Source organism: Bemisia tabaci, unplaced genomic scaffold, assembly GCF_918797505.1.
Source record: "Bemisia tabaci unplaced genomic scaffold, PGI_BMITA_v3".
Classification (NCBI taxonomy): Eukaryota; Metazoa; Arthropoda; class Insecta; order Hemiptera; family Aleyrodidae; genus Bemisia; species Bemisia tabaci.
In genome coordinates, this window is record NW_027311748.1 from 81475 (window position 1) to 106388 (window position 24914).

General features: G+C 36.1%; 1 protein-coding gene across 2 annotated transcripts; it reads left to right on the forward strand.

Annotated features, from left to right (window-relative positions):
- The first annotated feature begins 4286 nt into the window (after nt 1-4286).
- On the forward strand, nt 4287-21462 carry LOC109036139 (CCA tRNA nucleotidyltransferase 1, mitochondrial). 2 transcript variants are annotated; one of them, XM_019050107.2, is made up of 11 exons: nt 4287-4528; nt 11223-11272; nt 12026-12240; nt 13044-13209; nt 13903-14020; nt 14379-14505; nt 15291-15484; nt 16606-16718; nt 19816-19919; nt 20047-20219; nt 21097-21462. In XM_019050107.2, exons 2-11 carry the CDS (start codon nt 11249-11251, stop codon nt 21273-21275), a joined length of 1413 nt encoding a protein of 470 aa, XP_018905652.2. In that variant the 5' UTR covers nt 4287-4528; nt 11223-11248; the 3' UTR covers nt 21276-21462. The 2 variants fall into 2 exon arrangements, with proteins under 2 accessions (XP_018905652.2, XP_018905651.2); XM_019050106.2 differs by lacking the exon at nt 11223-11272.
- Nucleotides 21463-24914: the final 3452 nt, after the last annotated feature.

The following is a 24914-nucleotide window of genomic DNA, read 5'->3' on the forward strand; positions in this document are numbered from 1 at the left end:
TGACAAAGAACGGAGGCTTCTTTCAATAAAATGTTCTTGTCAGAAGCTTCTGAGCCCGTTTTCTCGAAACTTCATTTTTGCACTTACGGCTCTCTTAGCTATCACGGCAGGGTAGTCAGACGACCAATTAAAATTATTTCAGCATAATTCATAATCCATTGGTTCGATCTCTCAATGCAATAAATCCTTTTTGTGACAAATCTGAAAATCCAGTGTATTAAAGGAAGACGATGTCTCGAAACCTGGCTACGGGGTGCTTTGTGGAACGTATCAATTTATTCTCAACGGTCAATTGGACTGCACTTTGCAATTTGGAGCTATAAATTCTAGCTCTTCTGAAAAAACACTTATGTGCATAGGGAAACTAATAGCACATACGTTGTTTTTAAACCGGGCTAGAATTTATAGTTCCAAATTGCAAAATGGAGTCCAATTGAGGGGCTTCGAGGACAAAACGCATACGTGCAGTTTTTGAAAAAAATGGAGATATTCATAAACTCAACTAAAACTAGTTTTCAAGTATATTCTGCGGTGGCGTGGCGTGAATTGCGATGTATCGATTGTTATGCCATTTAAACCTATGGTAAAGAATCGATTATTAAGGTGTTCGCTGCCAACACCCAGTTTATCGATCATGTGCAATTTTTGTTCAACATTTTTCTGATTTTCGCGTGAGATTCGAAGGAAAATCAGTGAAATTATCAGTTAGAAAAGCCAAAGGTTCTCAATGTAATAACGCAGTTTGTAAGGTTGAATTTTGTCACACTGAATTACGCTCTATCGTGAGTAGAAAGACGATTTATGCTGACTCAAAAATGGAGAGCGTTTTGCAATTTGGAACTATGATTTTTGGCTCACAGAACATGAACTTTCTATCCTCCGTAAGGCTTAATGTAATTTAGAAAATTTAAACACGTTTTTCTTGAAATAACAAAAACTGCACTTATACGCCTTGTCCTCTAAGCCCCGCAATTATTATTTTATCTTATTTCCGAGAAATATTTAAGTCCTTACAAACCAAGGGTCCTAAAAGTGAAGTTAAAAAAACATATATTTTTTTACTGAAAGTATCAAGGGCCAGGGTCTTGAAAGTACAGAGAGAAATAGTATTTTTTACCAAGAGTATTCCTTCATAAATGTAGATCACTTCTTCGTTAATATATTATGCCTTTGAAGTAAGATGGTAACTTAGAACCCACTTAACGTTAGCTGTCGGAATTGAAGTGCACTCTGTGAACCGAGAGATTTTTACGGAATTGCGCGGAAATTTTATAAATGATTACTTGAATGCATTTATTCATTTAATCTTGACATGCTCATAGAATTTTTTTTTTTATCTTCGTCACTGTTAAATTCACCGGTGAACAGTTGCAAAATCCTCCGTAATGATCTAGCCATTCCGACAAGTTTGTGCTTTAATTCATGACTGAAGACAAAAATAATTCATTTATGTTTGCAAAGGATGTTAGGTTCAATTGGACGTATTTCTGCCGAACGTAACTATGTGCATTGAGACATGAGCCCTGAGACTCATAAGAATATATGCATAAAAAGGCTCACGTCATAATGCACATAGCTCCGTTCAACAGAAATACGTCTAATTTATAGTCCGTACTTATATGTTTGAATTCGATTCAGGTGAAGTGGCTCAGGTGATACGTTCGATAATTGCACGTCGATAACCGTTATTTATTTTTAAGTTACATCTAAATATCTTATTTCTGTACAGAAGTTGATATGTTTAATAAATAAAAAAAAAAAAAAAAAAAAAAAAAGATAATTGCACGTTTGTACACTGTTTTGTACACTGTTTTGGACTGATTTCAAGAGCAGAAATAATAATAAAAGGGCATGTTGAGTGGCTTCGTCGGTGAAATGTATACATTAGGTAAGGTACATCACAATAACGCACACACGAGACAACATGCTGTAGTGCCGCAGAAAGGAGGTGTTTGCATCTTGAGGATTGTGTACCCTGTGACGTAGGTTGGTACAACCTGGCCAGCAAAATCCGGATTTCGAAGTATGAAAAACGGACCATACAGTCCGTTTTTGTGTGCTTAAATCAACTCATGATAAATGTCAAACACTTTATGTAGAATGCATTTTTTCCATAAACTACACCATTTCCAAGAAAATCGATGATAAAAGTCGCCGTACCGACCTACGTCATCAATAAAAGTCCAAGATGCCCGAAACGCAAACACCTCCTTTTTTCTCTCTATGGTTCCGCAGGTTGCACATGAAATTTGACAAAGAAACACTTTGAACTATCTCTGGAAATACGCACCGAGTGAGTACCGCAAATCGTTTTGTCTTTCGATTTGCGTTATTCACTTGGAATGTAGGTATAAAGCTGTTTCAACATTTTTCTCCGCTAAATTTTGTGTGAAAAAACCTGACGCTGAATGCGCGTAATGTGTTGCTTAGAAATTCTTACGAAATAGTCTAAGAGCTAGAAATGATCAATTAATCGTAAATCGTCGATTAGTCGTTAATTAATCTCGCAAAAATGCTGAAGAACCACCCAACAAAACGAGGTAATTTTTTCGTTTATTCTGCGTGGAGAAACTGCAACACATCACGACGCTATCCACAAGAGAGATAATTGTCTCCACCAAAATTCCTTCAAATGCTGGTGTGGACCACCTGCTGATGCACGTGCACGAATAGTTGTATCTGTGACTTGAACCTAAATCTACAACATGTAAGTACAATTGGACTTAATTTTGCAATCAGGAACTATAAATTCTGGCTTATCCGAAAAAACACGTATGTGCATAAAGAAACTAATGGTTCATACGTTGTTTTTAAATTGAGTCAGAATTTATAGTTCCTAATTTCAAAATGTAGTCCAATTCTGCCGTGCTAAGGAAGAACGTCGTATGAACATTCGAGAGATGCCTAATTTCCCTTGATAAAACGTGTATTTTTGACGGCACTCATGCACATTTTTCTTTGAAATTTTCAGATATTGTAGATTAAATTTCGTACAAAATTGTCTAAAAATTTTGGGGGAAAATATTCACATCTTTCCCAGTAAATTCGTTTTTTATCGACGGAAACTTGGCAACGTCTGAAGGCTCATGCGGCGTTCCTCCTTAGCATGGCAGAATTGTACATATCCGAAGAGTACAGCAGATGATAGGAGATACTTCAACTCTTTCAAAGGCGCTATATTAATGAGGGCCACTGGGCCAACATATTTCGATGGTGAAAGTGCAGAAGTGCGTATCTCGATTTTTGACAGTTTTGAGTTAGCTGCATAAACGATTTGTTACGAGCGACGACGGAAATAATTAATGAATAATGTCAAAACCTGGGAATCTTTTCATTGAAGGTGGTTCGATGGACGCCATATTTTTTTTGTTAAAACGACATGCGATATATCTCATCGATTGGTTCCATTTTTTCAGCCACTCGTCATTTTTCTCGAATTTTGAGATCGCAATTCTGTTGTCACTTTGTCAGGAGACTAAAGAATTCACTTACCAATTTTGACAAACAAATTCAACGTAATAATGGCGTGGTATTTTTAAAGGGGAAATATCGCATTCGAGTGCAGTTTTGATATCAGTATCGAATGCTATATTTCTCCTCTAAAATAACCCGCTTTCATTAAGTTGAATTTTTTTATCAAAATGGGAAAGTGAATTCTTTAGTCTTCTGACAACAGAATTGCAATCTCAGAATTCGAAAAAAATGACAAGTAGCTGATAAAATGGAACTAATCCATGCGATGTATTAGTAAAAATATAATTATTTATTGATTATTGTTATTTATAATTAAATATAATTATTATTTAAGACCACAAGAGCTAAAACCTATACTTGCACGCATTTAAGCACTTTTGTATTTTCTCGATTTGAAGGAAAGATTCCGACTTGGCGAAAAATTCTGATGAGGAATCCAAAAGAATTCAATAAGTTCACTCATATCACTCACCACAGAGGACTAATAAATCCTATTTGTCAAATTGAGACAAAATTTTGAACAGAAAAATTCTAGTAACGTGTCATACAAAAACAAAAGCCGACAAAAGACATACCTCTGATGGAAAGTGTAAACCAGTAATCATTTTGATTTAGCATCCACGATGGATTTTTGTTTTAGAGGGAAAATAACATTTTGAAATGCAGCTTCGAGCTTTGTGCATAAGTGTTATGACTGCTAGCCAAGTCAAATAGTTTATTGAATCGCCTTCAAATCACGAAAATACGAAAGAGCATGCACGCATGCAAGTGGCTTATCCGCTGGCACATCTGGCACCGCTCGAATCAAAACAAAACGGTTCTAACCTCAAAATAATATTGCCGTTGTTTATTAGCAGCATGAAGACCGAGATTTTCCTTTAGTATATTCTTGAGACCACTTTGAAAAGAATCGCGTTTCATTTTGTGCCTTGAGAAATTTAAAATAATCGTACTCCTTTTTTTTGCAAATGAAATTGTGTGCATTTTTCTCTTGCAAGATATGGTGAAACTTCTGTTTCAAGTTGTCTCGAAAAGTGTCCCTGCTTGCAGATTTGTAAGTGTCAAATGGATGTACTTATTCTCTAATTAATTTAAGCACGTCAGAATATGAATTTGGAAAATACAAATTTTAAAGGAGCACCATTTGTTCCGATTTGAGAGGTAACTTTTCTGAATTTCTCGGAACATGTGAGAGAGAGCAGAAAAAAAAAAAATCTGGAGATTCAAAAGTTTCTAGCAAAATCTAGTGATTTGTTCACCTCTGGTAAACACTCTTACTGCCAATCACTATAGTTCTATTTCTCTTACATTAATATTGTACTGTAGATGCCAACTTTTATGAAAGTGAACCAGTCCCAACTGGACAGGTTTAGACCGTTGCAGACATAAGTAACATGTATTGCTGCTATCATGGACAGGCAAAATCCACTGTTTACTACTTAGGTACTTAGGTACTTTGGGTTATCTTCACATCTGAAACCGTTGCCTACAAGAATGGAGAGGCCATAACTAGTCAGTTTTGTGACATCAAGCTAGTAGATATTTACCGAAAACAACAAGCATCTCCAGTTCATCGGTGCATCAATGAGTGAGACAATCGCTGCGTGGACCAATCAGAGTGGCCCTTGACAGCAGAACTTGCGTGATCGGCACAATTGAATCTGAGTGGAGTAATGATTATTAACTTTCATTTCCTCGATTAGCAGACAATGTCATAGGTAAGTGGATTAGTTAGTTTTCTGGAGTGAAATTTCATCCTCTTTTGAAAAGGTTCTTATGAATATTTGCATCAGATCAACTCCCAAGAAGATATCGGAGCGAAAGGAACACGTGCAAGCGTTATCCCATAAGAACACATGTTAAACCGTGGTCGAGTTTCATCCACTAGTGTGACATCACAGGAACGTAGTTACGGCCTCTCCATTTTTGTAGGCAACGCTGAAACATGCAGAAGTTTGTCATCGTTTAAATCTAAACTGATGGTATCAAATTGAATAAATCTCAAGTACAGCATCTACTGTACCACCGATTTAATTATTTGATACCTGCCTGATGATATCAGATCACATCAATCGAAACAATATCATTACCTCTATCAATGTTACTAACAATATCTAACTTATGCATATTGAATAATTTGTCTCAGGCTTGGAAAGTAGGTCTGAGTGGGTCTAGTATTGCAATAGTCAACACTGGAACCAACGCGTGTGCGTTGTGCTCCCGCTTCGCGAAATGTTTTCCTGAGTTAATTTGATAAGTTAAATATAAAATTGCTACCCAAGTGTGCGTTGTGAAATTCTGCATCTTTTAGTACTAAAATTGTGACTGTGTGTGGTGATTGTGCTGTGAATCTGGGAAATTCTTAATTGCACATCACTGCTGGTCCTCCGAAAGAATTTAAAAAATTTCAATCATTCTCATCCTAGCTTGTAAACAATCAAGAACAACGCTGCCATGTCAATTGAAAATAAGCTATCACCTCGTGTCACACGAGCCAGTGTTTTGAGGCAGGACACTATCAACAAATTACGGGATAAACACCAGACCAACAAGAAATCTCCCAACCCTGACATTCTGAAAGGCGTCCGAAATCTCGCCCGTCCACCGACTGATAAAGCTGGTGTATCTCGAGCTAGTAACAACAAGAGATGTCATCTCACTGTGCACAACGACATGTTGCCAAATCAACGGAAGAAAGCGTCAAAAAGGGCCGTCGGGATTGCATCATCTTCCCTCCCCAACAAGAAACAATGTTCCACTGCACAAGGGTCAACATCTCCGTCTCGGTCCCCCCCGTCTCCATCTGACTTGCAAAAGGGAATCCAGACTGATGTTTCTTTTTGGGACCTTACCCCAACTTCCGGTACCACAATATCATCAACATCACCATTGTCGGACTCCCCTCAGATTAAAGACACTGATCACGAAAGGTTCCTACATCGGCAGGTGGGTGTCCAAACTGATGCTAGTCTAGATCTAACCACTCAAAGAGACGCTTTAATCTGTGAGCTTGTTGAGACGACAGGAAAATACAATGCAGCAAAGTTAGAGATAACTAATATTTCTATTATTAACAGATCTCTTGAAGAAAAAGCAAGATTTCTCAGTGAGGAGCTACAGAAAGCCAAGGAAGAACTTCTCTACCTCCAAAAAGCTAAAAATTACATGCTTACTAAATTAAGGAGAAAAAATTCAGATAAAAAAGATATCTGTGACTTTAGTCTCAGAAATACTTGTATTTTTAAAAAATTTAGAGGCATAGGTGAACAGATCTCCTATAATCTGGGTAAACCAGAGATCGGAGAAGGTACTATTGTAAGGAATTATAAAGAAGTTACTACCGTAAGAAAACGTAAAATCTTAATCTTAGCAGACTCTCATGGCCGCAAGGTCTCAGAAATATTGAAAAGTAAATTAGGCAATAATGGAGAATTTGAGATATGTTCCATCATAAAACCTGATGCACCTCTTAAGCATGTAACTACGCACATCAAAGGCTTGTCAAAAAATTTTTCCAAACAAGATATTATATTAGTTTTAGCAGGCTCTAATGATATTCCCCCTCATCCTCATGTCGGGAGAATGACAGACTATGTATTATCAAGAGAATTGCACCGACTTGCCATGGATACATTGCACACTAATCTGTTTATCCCAAAGCTTTTCCACAGATACGATTTACCAGGCTCGATAACTGTTAATTTTAAAAGGTACTTTGACTCACAAATTGAGCACGTGGCTGGTAAATTTTCACATATTACGGTATTTGACGTAGACATCTTTAAAAGAGATATGTTCACTGCTCACGGTTTTCATCTAAGTTACTCAGGCAAAAATGAACTATTGAATATTTTTCTAAAAAAAGTAAGTTCCTCTTTAAACTTATTTTAAATGACGCAGCAGGTCTCGCTGAATGTGAAGAAAAAAACGAAAACGAAAATGTAATTTTTGAAAATTTAAATCGCAAAATCAATTTTAGCAACACTAATGATATCGGTCAAATATTCTCACTGTTAAACTTCAATATTAGAAGTATTCAAGGCACTGTAAAATCCCACCTGCTGCACTTGGAAATCTCTAAGCTGCAGAAACTTCCTGACATAATCTGTATCACCGAACACTGGTTTAAAAACTTGGCCCCAATACCTATTAAAGACTATGTTTGCGCAAACTTCTATTCCAGAGATAAAAAGAGGGGGGGAGGCTCCTCAATCTATTTAAGAAACAGCCCCGGAGCACCAGTTATTCTGTTCTCACCCTGTGAAGAATTGACTAAACTCGCAATAGAGTCAGCTTTTGAAATCAGTGCAGTTATTATAAAGAAAATCGACCAATGGGTCCCAAGTGCCCCTTTCCTTATAATCAATATTTACAGCACGCCCTCTTGTGACACTGAACTATTCTTTCATAAGCTTGAAGAACTGCTTTCTATAATCGTTAAAAAGAAAGCTCATTTTTTAATATGTGGTGACTTCAATATTAACTTATTGGATAAAAATTGCAAAGAATCTTCCTATTTTCTTAACATGCTTTCTTGTCACAATCTTGAGCCTGTATTCAAAAATACTCCATCTCGGATCTCCAAAGACTCTAAAACCTTAATTGACAATTGCATAAGTAACTTTCCAATTTCTAACGCGATAACTTTTGATCCTGGTCTTTCAGACCATAGGGCGCAAGTAATATCGATCGAAAAGAAAGTAATTGCAGTAAAATCTGAAAAAAATAGGGGCTACCGCTCCTGGACAATTGTAAATAAATTCAATCTCAGAAGTCTCCTAATTTACTGTATGTCAATTCTAATGTTATGTAAAGATAATGTATCACTTGAATTTAATAAGTTTAACTCACTTCTGTACAATGCAATGGAGACCTGTTGTCCAATCAAACCCAATATGAAGGATAAAAGATCAAGAACTTTCAAATATAATGATGAAATTTTAGCTTTAAGTGAGAAGAAAAAACATCTCTATGAGAAATACAAGAACACTGGCTCTAAAAAGTTCAAAAAAGCTTGGAACGTAGCAAATAAACAATGTAAAAAGTTATTGTACACTTTGAAGAGAAATTCTAATGATTTTAAATTAAAGAACTCCAAAAACAAAAGCAAGACAGTTTGGAACATCATTAAAGAGGAAACAGAGAGGTTTCAATCTCCCTTAATTGACATTGTTGAGTCCGATGGTCAGATATTCACTGATCCCTACGACATAGCAAACTCTTTCAATAAATTTTTCACTGGTCTTGCCTCAAAATTTAATGCTAATGCTGACATTCCTGCAGCCATGAACTTATTGCGAGACACCATCCCTATAAGTACATCATTAGAATTTTCCTTCAAACCAATTAGTTTGGAAACTCTTTCCACTGTTATTAAGGATCTTAAAACAAACAATCAAGATACCTTCGGAAACATTCCCACCAAACTACTGATTGAGAACTTTGATGTAATAGGAGACCCTCTCTTGAAACTTGTAAACCTCTGCATTACAGAAGGTGTCTTTCCTGAATTCATGAAAAAGGGAACTGTCACCCCTCTCTTTAAAAAGGGTAATCGTAAGCTTGTAACCAACTATCGTCCAATTACTATAATTCCAACCTTAGCTAAAGTTCTAGAAAAAATCCTTTATAATCAGCTTTACAGCTACTTTGAAACCAATCAGCTGTTTGACGACCACCAATTTGGCTTTCGCAAAAAAAAATGCACCACTCAGGCTATTCAAAAATTAGTGGACAACATTTATTCGGCCTTTGAAAATAAATCCCCTATAGCAAGCATCCACTTCGATCTATCTAAAGCATTTGATACAGTAGACCATAGCCTCCTTTTATACAAACTTCAACACTACGGCCTAAACGAATCTTCAATAATGCTTATACGATCATACTTATCCAACAGGTTTCAATCGGTCAAAATAGAGACTGTGGATGGCCCTGTCTTCTCTGAGACATTAAATGTCAATTTAGGAGTTCCCCAAGGATCATGTCTCGGACCCCTGCTCTTTATAATTTTTATCAACGATCTCCCAGGTTTTCTAGATGCCCTCACTTTCTTATTCGCAGATGATACCTCTACAACAGTCAGAGGGGAAGATGTACTTACTCAGTTAAAAACAACTTATAACCAAGCACACAATTGGTTCAAAGCGAATGGCTTGTCCTTGAATGAAGATAAGACTCAATTAATTTCTTATGTTCCGTCTAAAAGAGTCAAACAACCTACTGATCTTACTTATGGAAATACATTTGAAATCGACGATAACACCCAACTTAATTTTCTTGAATCCACAAATTTCTTAGGAGTATTTTTAGATCAGTACCTTACATGGGAATCCCACATTGATAATATAATTAGAAAACTCCAAAAGAGCAAATGGGCAATAAGAAATCTTGTGAAAGTTGCCTCTCTCAGTTCTGCTCTCCTATATTACCATGCTAATGTAATGTCTCACATCCGCTATGGAATCGCTGTATGGGGCAGGAGTAGCTTTACAAAACGTGTTTCCAAAGAACACCTCAAGATCATTAGAATTATATACAACAAACCATATGGAAGTGACTGTAAAGAAATAATGTCATCAGAGAGACTGTTTACAGTGACCTCTTTATACATCTATGAATGTATTAAATATGCAGTAGAAGGAGAAATAATAAAGCCGGCTGATCTATTTCCCACACACAACTACAACAGCAGACACTTCTTCATCCCCAACAATTCCACCAAGTACAAAATTTCTGAAAACAGTGTTAAGTTTGCTTCTATTCAGCTGTTCAATGCTCTCCCTCTAAATATTAGACTTCACTTTAAGAACTCAGAGATCAGCAAATTTTTTTCACATTTGAAATCGTTTCTTTTGGCTGAATCCTTTCAAGATCTCTCTGAGTTTTTCACCACTGCTTAACTTCCTAACTTAATGTTCTAGTATTGATAACTCACGGTATTCACTCTCTCTGTTTTCCAACTTGCTGTTATTGCAGGTTATAAATTTATTATAAGATAAATTTGTTTTAACGTCTTTTTTGTAACTAAATACCATGTTGACTAGTACAATAGCCCCATATGGTGGCTTTATGTATGTTATGTAAAAAATAAAATAAAAAAATAAAATAAAATAGTCTCTTGGCTAATAAGTTTGCTCAGGTATCTTCAATTGACAGCCATCAAGCACCTATTATCATACCTATTCACATCCGTGACCACCTAAATTTTCCAAACAGTTTGCAATATTTGGACGATGTCAGTCCTAGCATATGGTTTCAAAAAGTAACAGCCAAGTTGTGAGATGAAATCTGTGTAGATAATCTCCAGATGATTTTGTAAGACTTGTAGTTCTATGTTCTTGCCAGTAAGCTCTTGAAATTCTAGAATATAGCACTCATTTTTGACGGAGCATTAAAGTAAACTCGAGGTTGCCCAAACAAGTTTTAGATTGGGTAGGGTCGGTTGGGTTAGTTCCGGACGCAGTCATAGCCTATGCTGCGACAGCTTTGTCTAAAGTGGTCTTGATTGAGCGTCACTCTCAAAATTCGATTTTTACCGAAAAAAGAAGAAAAAATGAGATTAATTTCAGTTATTTTGCTTTGCATACTAGATTAATCATTCGACTTTACACTATTCCTTACTTACCTCCAACATCTTGCAATTTTTTTTTCCCCGCCCCTCTGTTTTGACTAAATTAAGCTGTTTGTGCTTGTCAGTTACTTTTTTGTTTCATCAGTCAAGTTTCAGTTTGATGTTTTGTCGATAGTTTTATCATCACCTTTCGGTTCTTGAATGAAGAAGGAAATCCCAAGGGAGGTAACTTTTCACCTTCATTAGTCCATTGTATTTTTTTTCCTCCCCAAATATACTGATTAAAATTATAAAAAAAAGTACAAAATTAATTCTTTTCAAGAAAATTGAGCTGAGAAAAGGAACAGTTAGAGTGGAATTGACAAAACCAATAAATAATGGCGGTAAATTTGAGTCATAAGGCATAAAAAAAGTAAAACAATGAGAAGGTGAAAAATTTACCTCAGCTCCGAGATATATTTATTTTTACTTAACTCGGCGAGGCTCAGCAACAGAAAGAGCACCAAAAAAAATAAAGAAGAAGAAAAAAAGAAAATATATTAAATTGTCAGAGGTATCTCTCCACATATTAATTTCTAACATTTCCAACCGGTGCTAGTGAGTGATGCTTCAGAGATAGAAAATAAATCAATCAGGGATCAAGCAACAGACTCTAAAGATGACCAAAGTTGTAGCAAGACACAAAATAATCAATCCATAACAAATGATAAAATCTCACCCATTTTGATTTTTAGTCATGATAAGTGAACTAAATCCCAGGAGAAGCCATCATAACACTGTTATGTTTCTTAATTCATGCACGTTATTGGTGATCTTAGTACCTACTGGACGTAAAGTTTTGTCAACAAGAGACCATTCTATTTGCTTCAGGATTTTTATTTATCGACCCCTCCCCCCTTCCCCCCAATTTACCACCGTCAAGCAGTTATTGTTACATGTGAAACATAGAAAGACGTCCTCTATTATTTTCTTTTCCAGATATTTGACTCATCTGCAGCATGGTGTATTAGAAGGAAGCATCAGTTTATTCCTGCAAAATATCTAAAATCCCAAGCTGAAGCAAGGAAGGAACCTGCCATCATGAAATTGGATACACCAGAATTTCATTCTATATTCACTCCAGAGCTTGAAAAATTAGTGTCAATTTTTAACAAGCATTCCTATGAAATTCGCATCGCAGGAGGAGCTGTAAGGTATTTTATTTTTTCATTTAAAAGATGAACCATTGCGTTTGATTGTTACTAAGGATTGACTCAATAGTGCCAACCTGCTCTCATCAGCAGTTTTAGTGCCAATCATTCTAGCAATTTAAAATTGGATTACTCAGGATAATCGATGTGAAGAATAGAAATATCTTACTGAAAAAATCCGCTCTGGATTCTGAAACAGAATTGAGTCAGCTATTCTGAAGCCAAAGACCATGGTGTCCTTTCAAAGTAAGTGAAACAAAGGTATGCTCTTCTGCGATTCAAGCACCCAAAATGACAAAACCCTCAGTCCCGTTAGTTTTTTTTTCAGTCTTTACAGGAAGTTTGGCCTAGGCATTAAAGTGGACCGATGAGAATTGAATATTGCAGAATTGGAATCCTGTTCCCAACTTCCTGCAAAGGCTGAAAAAAAAAACAATGCGATTCAGCCTGGCTGAGCATATCTTAGTTTCACTTACGACCTTGGTGCTGCTTTGCATTCAATGCAAAACAGAGTTTCTTCTCCGTTGAGGAAAATCTTACTTTTTACATGTATTCCCTCCTCAGCAGTATGCTGTCTCCCTTGTTACAAAGCCTGTTTCTACTCTTTTCATCTGCCTGCATTATGGTGTCTGTAAGTGGATGGAAAAGGTAAACTTATGTGACACAGGGTCCCCTTGCTTGTTTGTAAACAGGCAGCTGATGATATAGTTTTGGCCAATTAGTTTTTATTGGTCTATCATCAATCAAAAAAACAAAATTCAAACTTTTTTTGTACTCATTCTAAAATACTTATCCCAACTTCACAGAGATCTGCTCATGGGCAAAGCTCCTCATGACTTGGACTTCGCAACTGTCGCTACTCCTGATGAAATGAAGTCCATGTTCACCACTGAGAACATCAGGATGATTAACAATAGAGGCGAAAAACATGGAACTATAACTGCTAGGATTAATGACAAAGCAAATTTTGAAGTGAGTTTCAGATTGAAATTTTTTTCATCATATCAGTTCAATTCCATCAACTGTATTTTTTTTTTCAAATCATAATTTTAGTACTGCAGTTGACTACCAAGATGTTCGGAATTATTTTTTATTGTATGTCTATCTGACTAGCTTGGAGCATTTAATGAAGTGGTCTGGAGGTGTTAGCAGAAAGGAACCAAGCCACATGAGCCATTACCAAATTTTACTGGGCAATTTAGTTTTTTACTAGAGAACGTTTGTGCGGATTAAAAATGTTAAAGAATTTGCTTTGTACTTTGCAGAAAATTCACCGACATTTGCACCAAAATCTGTATATCTGTCCTCATGTAAGAAAGTAAACTACCCAATTAAATTTGGCTATAACTGATGTGGCTTGGTTCTTTCCTGCTTAACGAGGTCCAAGTGATGGCACTTTTGACTGATTTCATTTTGTCCCTTATTTTGAATTTCGATTTTTTTTTTTTTTTTTTTTTAAATTAATTTGTAATTGAACTTCAAAAAATTGTGCTGCAAGCCTAATTTATTGTTCCTGTAAATGAATGCATGCTCTACCATGAAATTTTTTCCATTGACGGAACAATAAAAAGTATCAACTCATCTCTCTTGATAAAATTGAAACATGCTTGCAGATCCCATCTTTTTTCATCCCAAGAGATTGTAATTTTGTTTTTGTTTGTGTAGGTTACAACTCTAAGAATTGACATTTCCACAGATGGAAGGCATGCAGAGGTTCAATTTACCACCGATTGGAAACTAGATGCAAATAGGAGAGACTTGACCATTAATGCCATGTTTCTTGGTACGTTGGCTTTTCTTCTTTCATCTTTGAAGGAAATAGTTATCATGTCCTCTGTTTTCCCTGATGAATGTCAACCAAATCGTGTACAATAATCACGAGCAGTAGTGAGAAACTCCAGTAAAATTTTTGATAGTCCAGATATTTTCTCCTTATTTAGCTTTTCCTGCGATAGTATGTATCCCTCAAAATAAGTGTTGTGCTTATACTGACATCCTACTAACATTCTTGCTAGAGTTCAAAGCATTTAATAAATCGTAGAAATCATTTGTCAACATATCCCTTCTCAAAAGATGCACTCAGTTAACTCTTATCCTAAAACTATACACTTATTAAATCGTTAAATTTTTTCGTTTTCCAGGTTTAGATGGAACTGTGTATGATTATTTTTATGGATATGAAGATCTGCAAAAGAGGAGAGTAAGATTTGTTGGGGACGCTGTTCAACGTATCCAAGAAGATTATTTAAGAATGCTTCGATATTTTCGGTACACTTATTTTTTCACCTTATTCTCACCCTCTGGATATAAATGAAAGACTTGCGTAGTTAAAGGGAGATCCAAGGGTTATCTTTTGAAATTGAACAATTCTTTTGAATAATCATGTTTAATGGAAACAATGGTTTTGAGAAAACTGAAATTCTTGAGCTTTAAAAACGGCAATAAAAGGCACCCTCTTCTTCATTGATTGGTACAAAGAACAATATTTTAAAGAGATTACTTTAGAATTTTTGGAGATCATTTATACTGTTGATCCTGCCTAGCTGTAAAAAATAAGATGAAATCTGGAAAGAAAACAATAAGCCTAAATAGAAATTTGAAGCTCACAAAAGTTTTAGTTATTATCATCAAGTCATGTCTTATATCTTTGTTCCAACTATAAATTTCCCGTACTGAAACAGGGTTGCCACAACCAGGGAGTACCAGAAAATCTTGGAAATGTCATGGAAACATTGTTACGCCACCCTTATTTGCTTTGTAGAATGGGTCTGACGTCTTTCAGAACAACAGAGTTTGCGTAAAAACTATTTCAAATTGTGTCTTTTGAACTATTTGGCATATCTTCACGCTCAGGGAATTTTACCTTAACGCGTCAGAGAAATCTTGGAATTTAATTTTCCATTTTCTAAACTCTGTAGCAATCACGTAGAAATTATACGAAAATATATGTTTGCAGTTTATTTTTTTAGATTCCCAGGTATTTTCCCCTCTTATGAAATCTCATCAGGATTGTATATTGGTGTGGTCTGTAATATTCTTCTTCTAATTTTCAGATTTTATGGTAGAATAGCTGAACATCCTGATGCTCATGATGGTCCGACTTTAGAAGCCATGAGACAAAATGCATCAGGTTTAGATAGAATTTCTGGAGAGAGAATCTGGGCTGAACTATCAAAAATTTTAGAGGGCAACTTTGGAGGTGAACTAATGGCGAAAATGCTAAGTTTAGGAATGGGTCCTCACATGGGTAGGTTTTTCTAAAATTTGTCATTCATCAATCAATATTCTTGGAACATTCAAAAGAAAATGATATAAGCCATAATAATTGTTTAGCTTCTAATAATTGTTGGTGTTCTTCAATGGACTGATTTCTCCGCCAGTTCATATTTACGTAATGAGAACTTAAGAAATACCCATGTTATACTTTTAACAAGATTATTTAGCAAAATTATTTTGTCACAATTTCAGTGATTTACATCATTTTTAAGAATTTTTCCCGATAATGTTGAGGGATAGTGCTGCCTGCTTTCCTTCCCTAGAAAAGTAAATTGAGATTGGAATAGTTATGTGTAATTTTGCAGGGATATTAAATCATTGATTTATATTTTACATAATTGTCATTTTCATTTAAGAAAAAGAGATCTGCATACATGATGGGAAAGTCAATCAGTTTTTTGGAGTTTTAAGTTTTATCTTTGGACCCTAATTCTAAATTATGAAAATACCTACTTTAATAGTTTATTGGAAGGAACTTTGTCTTGTGAGAATCGCATCTAAAGTTCTAACTCTTTCAGAGGCATGGAGTTTTTTGCAATGAATCAATCTATCTGTCATTTAATCCTATGGAGAAGAATCAATTATCAGAGTGTTGCAAGGACCACTTTAATGTTGGATTTTTTACCATAGTTTCGAATAGAATATTATTGATAGCAGATGTTTTATGCTTCGCCACTGAACTCTTCGTGAAGCAAAGCTATGCACTAATTGAAGCATACACTAGCCCGTGCATTCTCTCCTCATTTTTTGGAAATTATTTATGTGCTCAAACTAAAATTTTACTCAAAATTCTATGTTATCTAATTCATTTATTGGAGAATCATCTTATCTGAACACTCATTGATACCAAATTAATCAAATAAAGATTCTTTTGAGCAAGGTTTTTTGCCCCAGATCAACTTTTAATAATTATGTTTGTAATATTCTCCTTTTTTCCTAAAGTTTGGTTAAGTTAACACAGCCAAAAGTATTTTGTTTTTGTTTTTCTCAGAACTGACGTATCAGTTACTGATTTTCTCACAGAAATAGGTCCATGTTCATCTTTTTTCTTCTGCCAACATTAAGATGTTTCATGGTCTATATTGCCCGCAGGTTTTCCAAAAGATTCTAATGTGGATGAATTCATGAGAATCTGGAACCAAAGCAAGAATATTAAGTTGAAACCTCCTTCATTAATAGCAGCTCTCGTGAGCAGTATAGATGAAGTAAGATATCTTTCCAGTTTTCCTTTTATCTACATATTTTATTGCATCACCTCATAGTTTTCTCCCTCATATTTTTCATTAAGTATGACATGAGAAAGTTAAGTTTCTCCAATACTTGGTGCTGTCTGATGATAAAATGCCCCCTACTTTTGGTGCAAAGTAGGTTAGAGTGAAGTCTGTCAAAAATATTGCAGGGTGAAAATATCCTGAAGCCCATTTCTCGCTCACATTTGATAAACTCATGCTGCTTGACACTATGTAAGAGGAAGATAAACCCAAAGCCCTTCCTCCGAGCAAGTATTTTTTTAAAAAATACTATTGATGGTGTCAGATGTCGGTATCCAACAGCAGTTTTAATTTTGGACGCTTAACAGTACCAATGTACTTGACTTATAGAATGATCAGTCGGTTGAATCACAAGTAATGTTTTTATACTAGTGCACTAGTTTTCGTGACTAGTGTTGCACCGAACAGCACATCTTTCTGGGAAAATTGTGCTCGAATGAGCTTTTTTCCCCTTTGTATTGAAATGTTCGGTCTACTGAATTGTGACACACGTTGGTTACATTTCCAACTCTCTGCCTAATATTTTTATACACAGGTATTCAGTCGTGGTAGCAAAGAGAGCTTCCAGTAAAAAAATGAAGTTTTTAGAAAATGGGTTCAGTAGCATCTGAGTGGAAAATTTCATTGAAAGAAGCCTCCGTTTTTTGTCAAAAGGGCATCCAAAAGACTCTCAGAAATTTTTTGGATGATTAAAAGTCGAAGAAAGTTTATTTCAACCATATATGGAGGGTCTTTTTCATTTTCATGTTAGGCTAGTGTTAGCCAAGACAGCTGAAAGTTATCTTCTGCATGCTTTTGTCATTGAGTTTTTTACACTTCGCAAATGAACTTTCAGGTTAGTAATTGGCAGAAAAAAGCGCCATTATTTTAGTTTTAAGTAAAAGTAAAGTAAAAGTTTTAGTTAAAGTACAAGTACAAAGTATGCAATAAAACGCCCAAGTAAGCCATTTAAAAGTATAACTTTCATTGACTCTTCAGCGGAATAATACCGCTTACAGCTGTTTTGTCTGGAACAGTACCAATTTTTGCGTACTCATAGCTTTCTCGAATGTCTCGTTTTTGTATACAAATAAGAAGAATTTTGGCAAATAAGGCAAAGGACCCTGCACACCTCTTATGGGAAGCTGCACCATGACCGATAGCCTTCTGACTTATATCATTCGATTCTCCTCAAGATGCTGATCAAAAGTTATAAATGCGCCAACTTTCTACGATGCACCGTTTTCGTAAAAAACCCAAAAGAAGATTTAATTATTCGGCGATAAAAAGCCAGAAAGATTCCTCATTTCAGTACTCGAGTGAACAAGTCAGGGGAACTCCCGCACCGACCGGCAATTTTATCTCGGATTCCGCACGCCGTTTTGCTCGACCATCCAAATCAGATTCTTGAGGAGCATAAGAACAGGAAAGTCGGAACGTCAACCGGACGAGAGCGGGAGGGAGATAGCCCCAGAGTCGGCAGGTTTAGATATGAAGATGGACACGCGCTACGTTTTTTCCTTATTTACATCGGGCCTGTTCTCAAATGCTTTGTTAGTTTTTATTCATTGTCGCCGAATAATTGAATCTTCTCTTAAATTTTTTGCGAAAACGGTGCATCGTAGAAAGTTGGCGCAATTATAACTTTTGATCAGCATCTTGAGGAGAATCCAATGACATTAGTTAGAAGGCAATCGGTCATGGTGCAGCTTCCCATAAGAGGTGTGCGGGATCCTTTTGCTGTTTTAGCTGTATCAGTAATTTCATCTAAATTAGATTAGATTGATTTGGAAGGAAACTCAATTTTGAAAGTTTAAGACCCGTGATTCTCTTGGCGATCATGGCAGTATTGTCTTCATACGAGGATCATCCAAAAAGTAAGGTTCCCTACCTTGTATCTTCCGAACGAAAAGAGATAAATCAAAGTGGTAAAAACATACATATTAGGCATACTCTAAGCTTTAAAACATGCTCAAGTTTTTGAAAATCGGCCTAGGAGTTCGCGAGAAAACTTAATTTTACTGAGACAACCTCCTATCTCTGCGTGCCCACCTCTGGGGTCAGGATGCTTGGAGAATCGATTATTTCAGACTCGGCTTATTGCCGCTAAACATCAAATCAAAAAGGAATTTAAAAGATTTTATTGCGTAGGCGTTACCTTACTTTTTGAGATAGTCTGCGCATCTTTTTTGACATTTCTGGTATCATTACAGCAGCTTTTTCATGCCTTTCGCATAGAAGCTCTGGTCTTGGCTCCAAAACCAGTCATTGCCAGAGATCTGCATATCCAAATCAGTTGCCTTGCGTAGTAAAATTTTTCCCCAAGCCTCCGTACTCTCTCAATTTAGCCTCAGGTGACTTTCATCTGTTCCCAAGATGAAAAACTTCCGCGGTGGAAAGTGATTCCCAACCGATTCAGAAGTGCAGATCTATGGTAATGACTGGTTGTGGAGCCAAGACAAAAGTTTCTACGCGGAAGGCATGAAAAAGCTGCTGCAATGATACCAGAAATGTCAAAAAAGATGCGCAGACTATCTCAAAAAGTACAGTAACGCCTACTCAATAAAATCTTTTAAATTCCTCTTTGATTTGATGTTTAGCGGCAATAAGCCGAGTCTGAAATAATCGATTCTCCACGCATCCTGACCTCAGAGGTGGGCACGCAGAGACAGGAGGTTGTCTCAGTAAAATTAAGTTTTCTCGCGAACTCCTTGGCCGATTTTCAAAAACTTGAGCATGTTTTAAAGCTTAGAGTATGCCGAATATGTATGTTTTTACCGATTTGATTTATCCCTTTTCGTTTGGAAGATACAAGGTAGGGAACTTTACTTTTTGGAGGACCCTCGTAGATTACTTCAGAAACATATTTTCTGGTTTTCATTCCCTTTAAATCATGATTCAACCGTCCTTCCTTGTTTTTCAAAAAGTCATGCCCTTGTCCTTAAGTTGAGCACCAAGGGCAAATGTGCAGGGTTTTCTTGAAAGTAAAATCCTTTTCATAGCGCTTCTCAAATTATTTAACAATCGACTAATTTTTTAAATTTATTTTCAGGTAACTGAGCTTTATGGCCGATTAAAGTTTTCTGCGCTAGAGAGAGATTTATGCTATTTTATTGTTGAACATCGAGGAGCTCCAGAAGCCGTCAATCGTTTAAGGTAAAAGCAACCAACATACCAATTTTTCTACTAACTTGTTTCGCAATGATTTTTATTTTTGTTTTTAACACCTCAACAAAATTTGTTACCTATCAAGTAATGACTCACTCTCAAATTTTTTTTTCAGGCCTTATCAGTTATTAGAGTTGCATTCCAGATTCAAACCAAATGTAGCTCATGATTTTGTTATCGAGTTATTGAAGTACAAAAATGATTTGGAATTGTTAAAAGAGTTTGAGCCGTGGCGATGTCCCAAGTTCCCTGTCAACGGTATCATCCTTCGAGAAAACGGCGTTCCAGGTATGTTTACTTCATACACTTAACCTGTCCAAAAAAGCCCTTTCATGACTAATGTCTCAAAAGGACCTAGAGTGCCTTGGGACTATCAGATTCGGATTCCTTTCAATTGATAACCTTTGAATATACATACTGTCTGGATCTCTCCTTCAATTTAGTGACCTAGCATATTATCTAGGGTAGCTCTGTGTTCTAACTTTAAGGGTCAACATTTCAGGAAGAGACAGGCCCATTTTGGACTTAGTTAGGATTGTCACGGTCAAGGAATACCAGGAAATGTCAGGGAATCTTAAAAAGTTCGGGAAAACCTGGGAATGTCAAGGAACATGAAGGATATGTGAGGGAATAATCGTTATGTCACCTTTATCTGCTTTCTAGAATGGGTTTGACGTTCTGACCAACAATTTTCTGTAAAAACTATTTCAAATCATGTCTTTTTACCAATCTGGGACATATTCAACCGTAAGGAATTTTCACAAAAATATGTTTGGAAAATGCAGCCCTGCTTAGTGGTATTAACTCAGTCAAAGTTTTCCATTCTATCTGATTTTGATCAAATAATTTGAAAATTGTGGTGAGGACCCTGCTTTTCTAAGTCAGAACCCACCTTTTAGTTTCGAAGGGGCACAAGGGGAGCTTCAAGATCATGAAATTCAGATTCACTGGGGTCAATTCTTTGTTTATCCCTGAGGTACCTGATTTGGTCCAACTACCCAACCAACCAAAAAAAAAAACACCGAGTAAAAAGTCTGGTTCAATAGGGCCTGGTAAGTCTGGTCTGTATAGGGTAACTCTGTACGGGGATCATTCTGTTAAGAATTTTATGCTCCCTTGATAATAATGTTAAATCCATTTACAATTTTATTAATTTCATTCCCAGGTGGACCATCAATGGGTATGGCCATGAGCAAGCTCAAAGCTTATTGGGCAGACCATGACTTTAAAGCCACCGCGGAAGATATCATCAAGCAAATTCCAAGAATCTTAGATGAAATGGGTGTGGATCCTTCTGCGGAGCCACAAAAAAAGCCGAGTCCTAAAAAGTCACGTAAATCTTAGAATATCGAAGTCACCATTTCAAAATATCTATCATAAGATATCTTGAATTCCCAATTCAATTATTATTTTTACTGTTGTAAATTAAATGTATATTTTTTTGTTAGGTCGTAAGTTCAAACATTGTTTCTGTTACCATCCAAGGAAGGAGAAGCAAAAACAGAAATAAATCATTTTTTTTTTAAATTCAGTATCTGTTCTTATTTATTTCCTTTGCATTTGCTCTCTCTTTTTAGTGGAAAATATCGAGAGCGTAAAATTAAGTGAGGAACTAAAGAGGGTAGATTTGATGAAAAACAGATCGACTGATAATCTAACAAACACCACCAGTAGTAAGAATAACTATATTAGGTGAAGTAACAAATTCCCAAGACCTTTATCATCATCAGATTTATTTGGATTAGTGCAGGGACTCTTTTTAAATTTGTACACTACAAAATGCTGGAGACTTTAATTTTATATGTCAGTGAAAAAGAATGCTGCAGAAGATAATGTATATGTGCATCAAAATACGTCCAGGGAATCTCAGTATAAGTGATAAATTGCATATTTTCTTTTTTATTCTAATAGATCAATTGCGCTAGTGGCAGAGTCGTGCTCTGATGGTTTAAGCTCATAGATCAGCAAGAAAATAATGAAATCCGCTCAAATATCAAGTTTCCATGTCAATATCAACAGAGATATTGCTTATCAAAAAACACATCCTGACATTATCCTCTGCAGTAGTGCATACCATAGTTTCTTCCACCTTGATTATATTCGCGTTTTAAGTCATGCGGCCTGCGCAAATGAGTGTATCACAGATGGATGAAACCAAAATGGAAAAAAAAAAACTATGGTATGCACTGCTGCGGTGGATGACGTTACAAGCTGTATTTTTCGATGAGCAATATTTCTGTCATTATTGGATGTCGAAACTTGGCATTTGAACAGATCTTATTATTTTTCATTAATCTGTAAGCTTACATCATCAAAACTCGAATTTTTGACCAGCGCAACTTACCCATTGCATTGATGTGGAATGAATGGAAGTGAAAGACAGAGTCTCCAGCAGTCTAGAAAACCTGAAGTCAGGAAGTGTATGCGACTTTGAATAGTCGGGGTATTATATGAGAAGCGCATTGGCTCAGGAACTTCAGCTGTTGCCATTCAAGAACAGCTTATGAGTGCCTTTTTCCACAATTTGAATCTGTAGAAGTGGAAATATCGTTGAAAATTCTACAGAGGCCAGCATACTCTGAAGAAAGTAATCCAAATGAAAGGTTTGTTCTCAGGGAAAGTTAGAGAATTCGGAAATTTTGAAGTGAGGAGAGGCAAAAAAATTCAGGAAATTGGAAAATTAAGAAATTATGGCAATGTAAGAGAAAAAAGAAAATTCTGAAGAGAGCTCTGTTTTCAATGGCAGTATCAATGATATTCCTTTGCATTAGAATATCCTTAAAAGCGAAGTTATGTAAGGAAAAACTGGAATTTAACCAAGAGTAATGAATAAAAGAATTATCTTAAGTACCTGTGAAAATCATCAATTTTACTCTCATATGGACGTATGTATTTCTATCAAACGGAACTATGTGCATTATGACGTAAGCCTTGTTATGCATATACTCTTATGGGTCTCAGGGCTCACGTCATAATGCACATAGTTCCGTTTGATAGAAATACGTCCATATTATATTAGTTGTTCCAATTCATGTTGAACCAAAATGTTTCGTTAATCACAATGTAGAGTGTAGATAGATTGCCCTGTGTTTGCCCTCTCTGAAAGCAGGAGCCAGCTCTGACCACTTGTCATGAATGGAGGCTCTACGAATATTTGCCCAGTTTTTCCCACCATTCTAGCACCTAGTCATCAAATAAAATACCCTGCAAATTTATCCATGACTTTCATTTGACTTCTCAGGAAAGCAGTGGAAGTCAGCCTAGTCCATGTCCAATTCAGAGCTGGTTGCTGTAAGTGACTCCAGCAGGTCGATTGTTGAATCTTCATTAAATGACCTTGGTCGGTAACTCCCTATATCAACAATGCTACTTATCGATCTAGGCCATTCAATAGCAATTCAACAATCACCCGCAGGTCTTCGCCCTTCACTAGCTCCATCTATAGGAATCAATGAATCCTAAATATTGGTCTGAAGTTAAGTTAATACAATCGTATTTCTTTGAAATTTTAATGGGATTCTGAGGTTTGAAATTTATTTTCCAACACTTGTGGATGTATAAAAAAAATTTATTCTGGTTTTTTCAAGAGTATCAAAAAATCTCTTTTCATAACATACTACATACTTTTCCTCTACTACTAAGTATTGTTTCAAAATTGATCTATCAATTTTTCAAAGCTAAGAGAGTCTACAAATGTTCCCATGATTTAAAAAACTGAACTTTCCTTTTGTGCCCTATAATAATCTATTATGTTTTCCATGTCTCAGGTAATTAAAAACTCATTGCTGAGGAGTGTGTCATTTCTAAGAAAACTTGATTTGAATGACTGCGCGATGAAAGTATCCTCTCCCAAGGAATGACATCAACAACCGATTGCTCTTGTACATAGTATTTCGATTGCCCACTCCTCGGAACATCAAACCTTCAATCTAAATTGTGCCAAATGGCTGAAGTTCGTCCTCGATTGCAGCATATTTTCTTGACTGGTCCTCCGGGTAAGTACCAAAACTCAACCACTCAGTTTTTCTTTTCTAATTTTAATGGCCTTTTCTCCTCGGGATGTTTCATGGGATATGTCCCAGGGAAAAATCTCACTTGCGAAGTTGGGAAATATATTGAGTTAGTAAATACTAATTGCACTATCAAGCAGAGTCCTTGTGGGGTCCTAAGAGCGACTCAGAGAGTAGGAGATGAAATTTTATTGCTGTGTTTAAGGGGAATGAAGCTTAGAAGTTTCTTTCCTGCAATTCAAACCTCAGACAGATCCCATGAAACGCCCCGTGGAGACTAGGCGTAAGGTTTCATGCGTACGCAGAGTTTGAAGGGTTGAATGATAATTGAACCGCATTTCGCAGAAGGGAACCAACAGGATTACAGTGTTTTCAAAATTGCACCATTTTTTCTTTGCTTTAAAAAATACTAAATATACAAAGATACAAAGATAAAATTAACACAATAGCTTCCCTAAAAATTAAAAATTTCGTTGGAGAAAAAGGAAACCTATTTATCACTCCATAGGATGTCTCTTTTTTTAAGACTAAGATGAAAATGTTTCATTTTAACAGCTCCGTAATCGCTTTGGTTCCTTTCTGTTAAATGCAATCTAATCTTGAAACTGTTAAGTAACATCTACGTCTTTAATAGCATCATCTTTTTCTTTCAGTTTTGTTATGTAATCAAATTTTCATTTTCATAGTCCAATTTACAATTCCTCTCATCCATAATACATATATATAAAGTCGCTCTACAACGCACTCTGGCGTCCTGCGACACCCAAACGCCACATATGCCTGTCTCATCCATAATCAGTTTCTTTTTATTCTGTCTAGGTGTGGGTAAAACTACTCTAACTAAAAAAATTTGTGAAAGGCTCAGAACTAACAGAATCAAAATTCAAGGATTTTACACCGAGGAAAAAAGGGAACATGGATCTCGCATTGGCTTTGATGTTGTAAGTTTGGACGGAAAAAGAGGACCACTTGC

Coding starts and splice junctions, on each gene's coding strand:
- LOC109036139 (XM_019050106.2), top strand. CDS start 4,475: ATGGTGAAACTTCTGTTTCAAGTTGTCTCGAAAAGTGTCCCTGCTTGC. Junction 14,021..14,378: donor CATTAATGCCATGTTTCTTG/GTACGTTGGCTT, acceptor TTCGTTTTCCAG/GTTTAGATGGAACTGTGTAT. Junction 15,485..16,605: donor AGGAATGGGTCCTCACATGG/GTAGGTTTTTCT, acceptor TATTGCCCGCAG/GTTTTCCAAAAGATTCTAAT.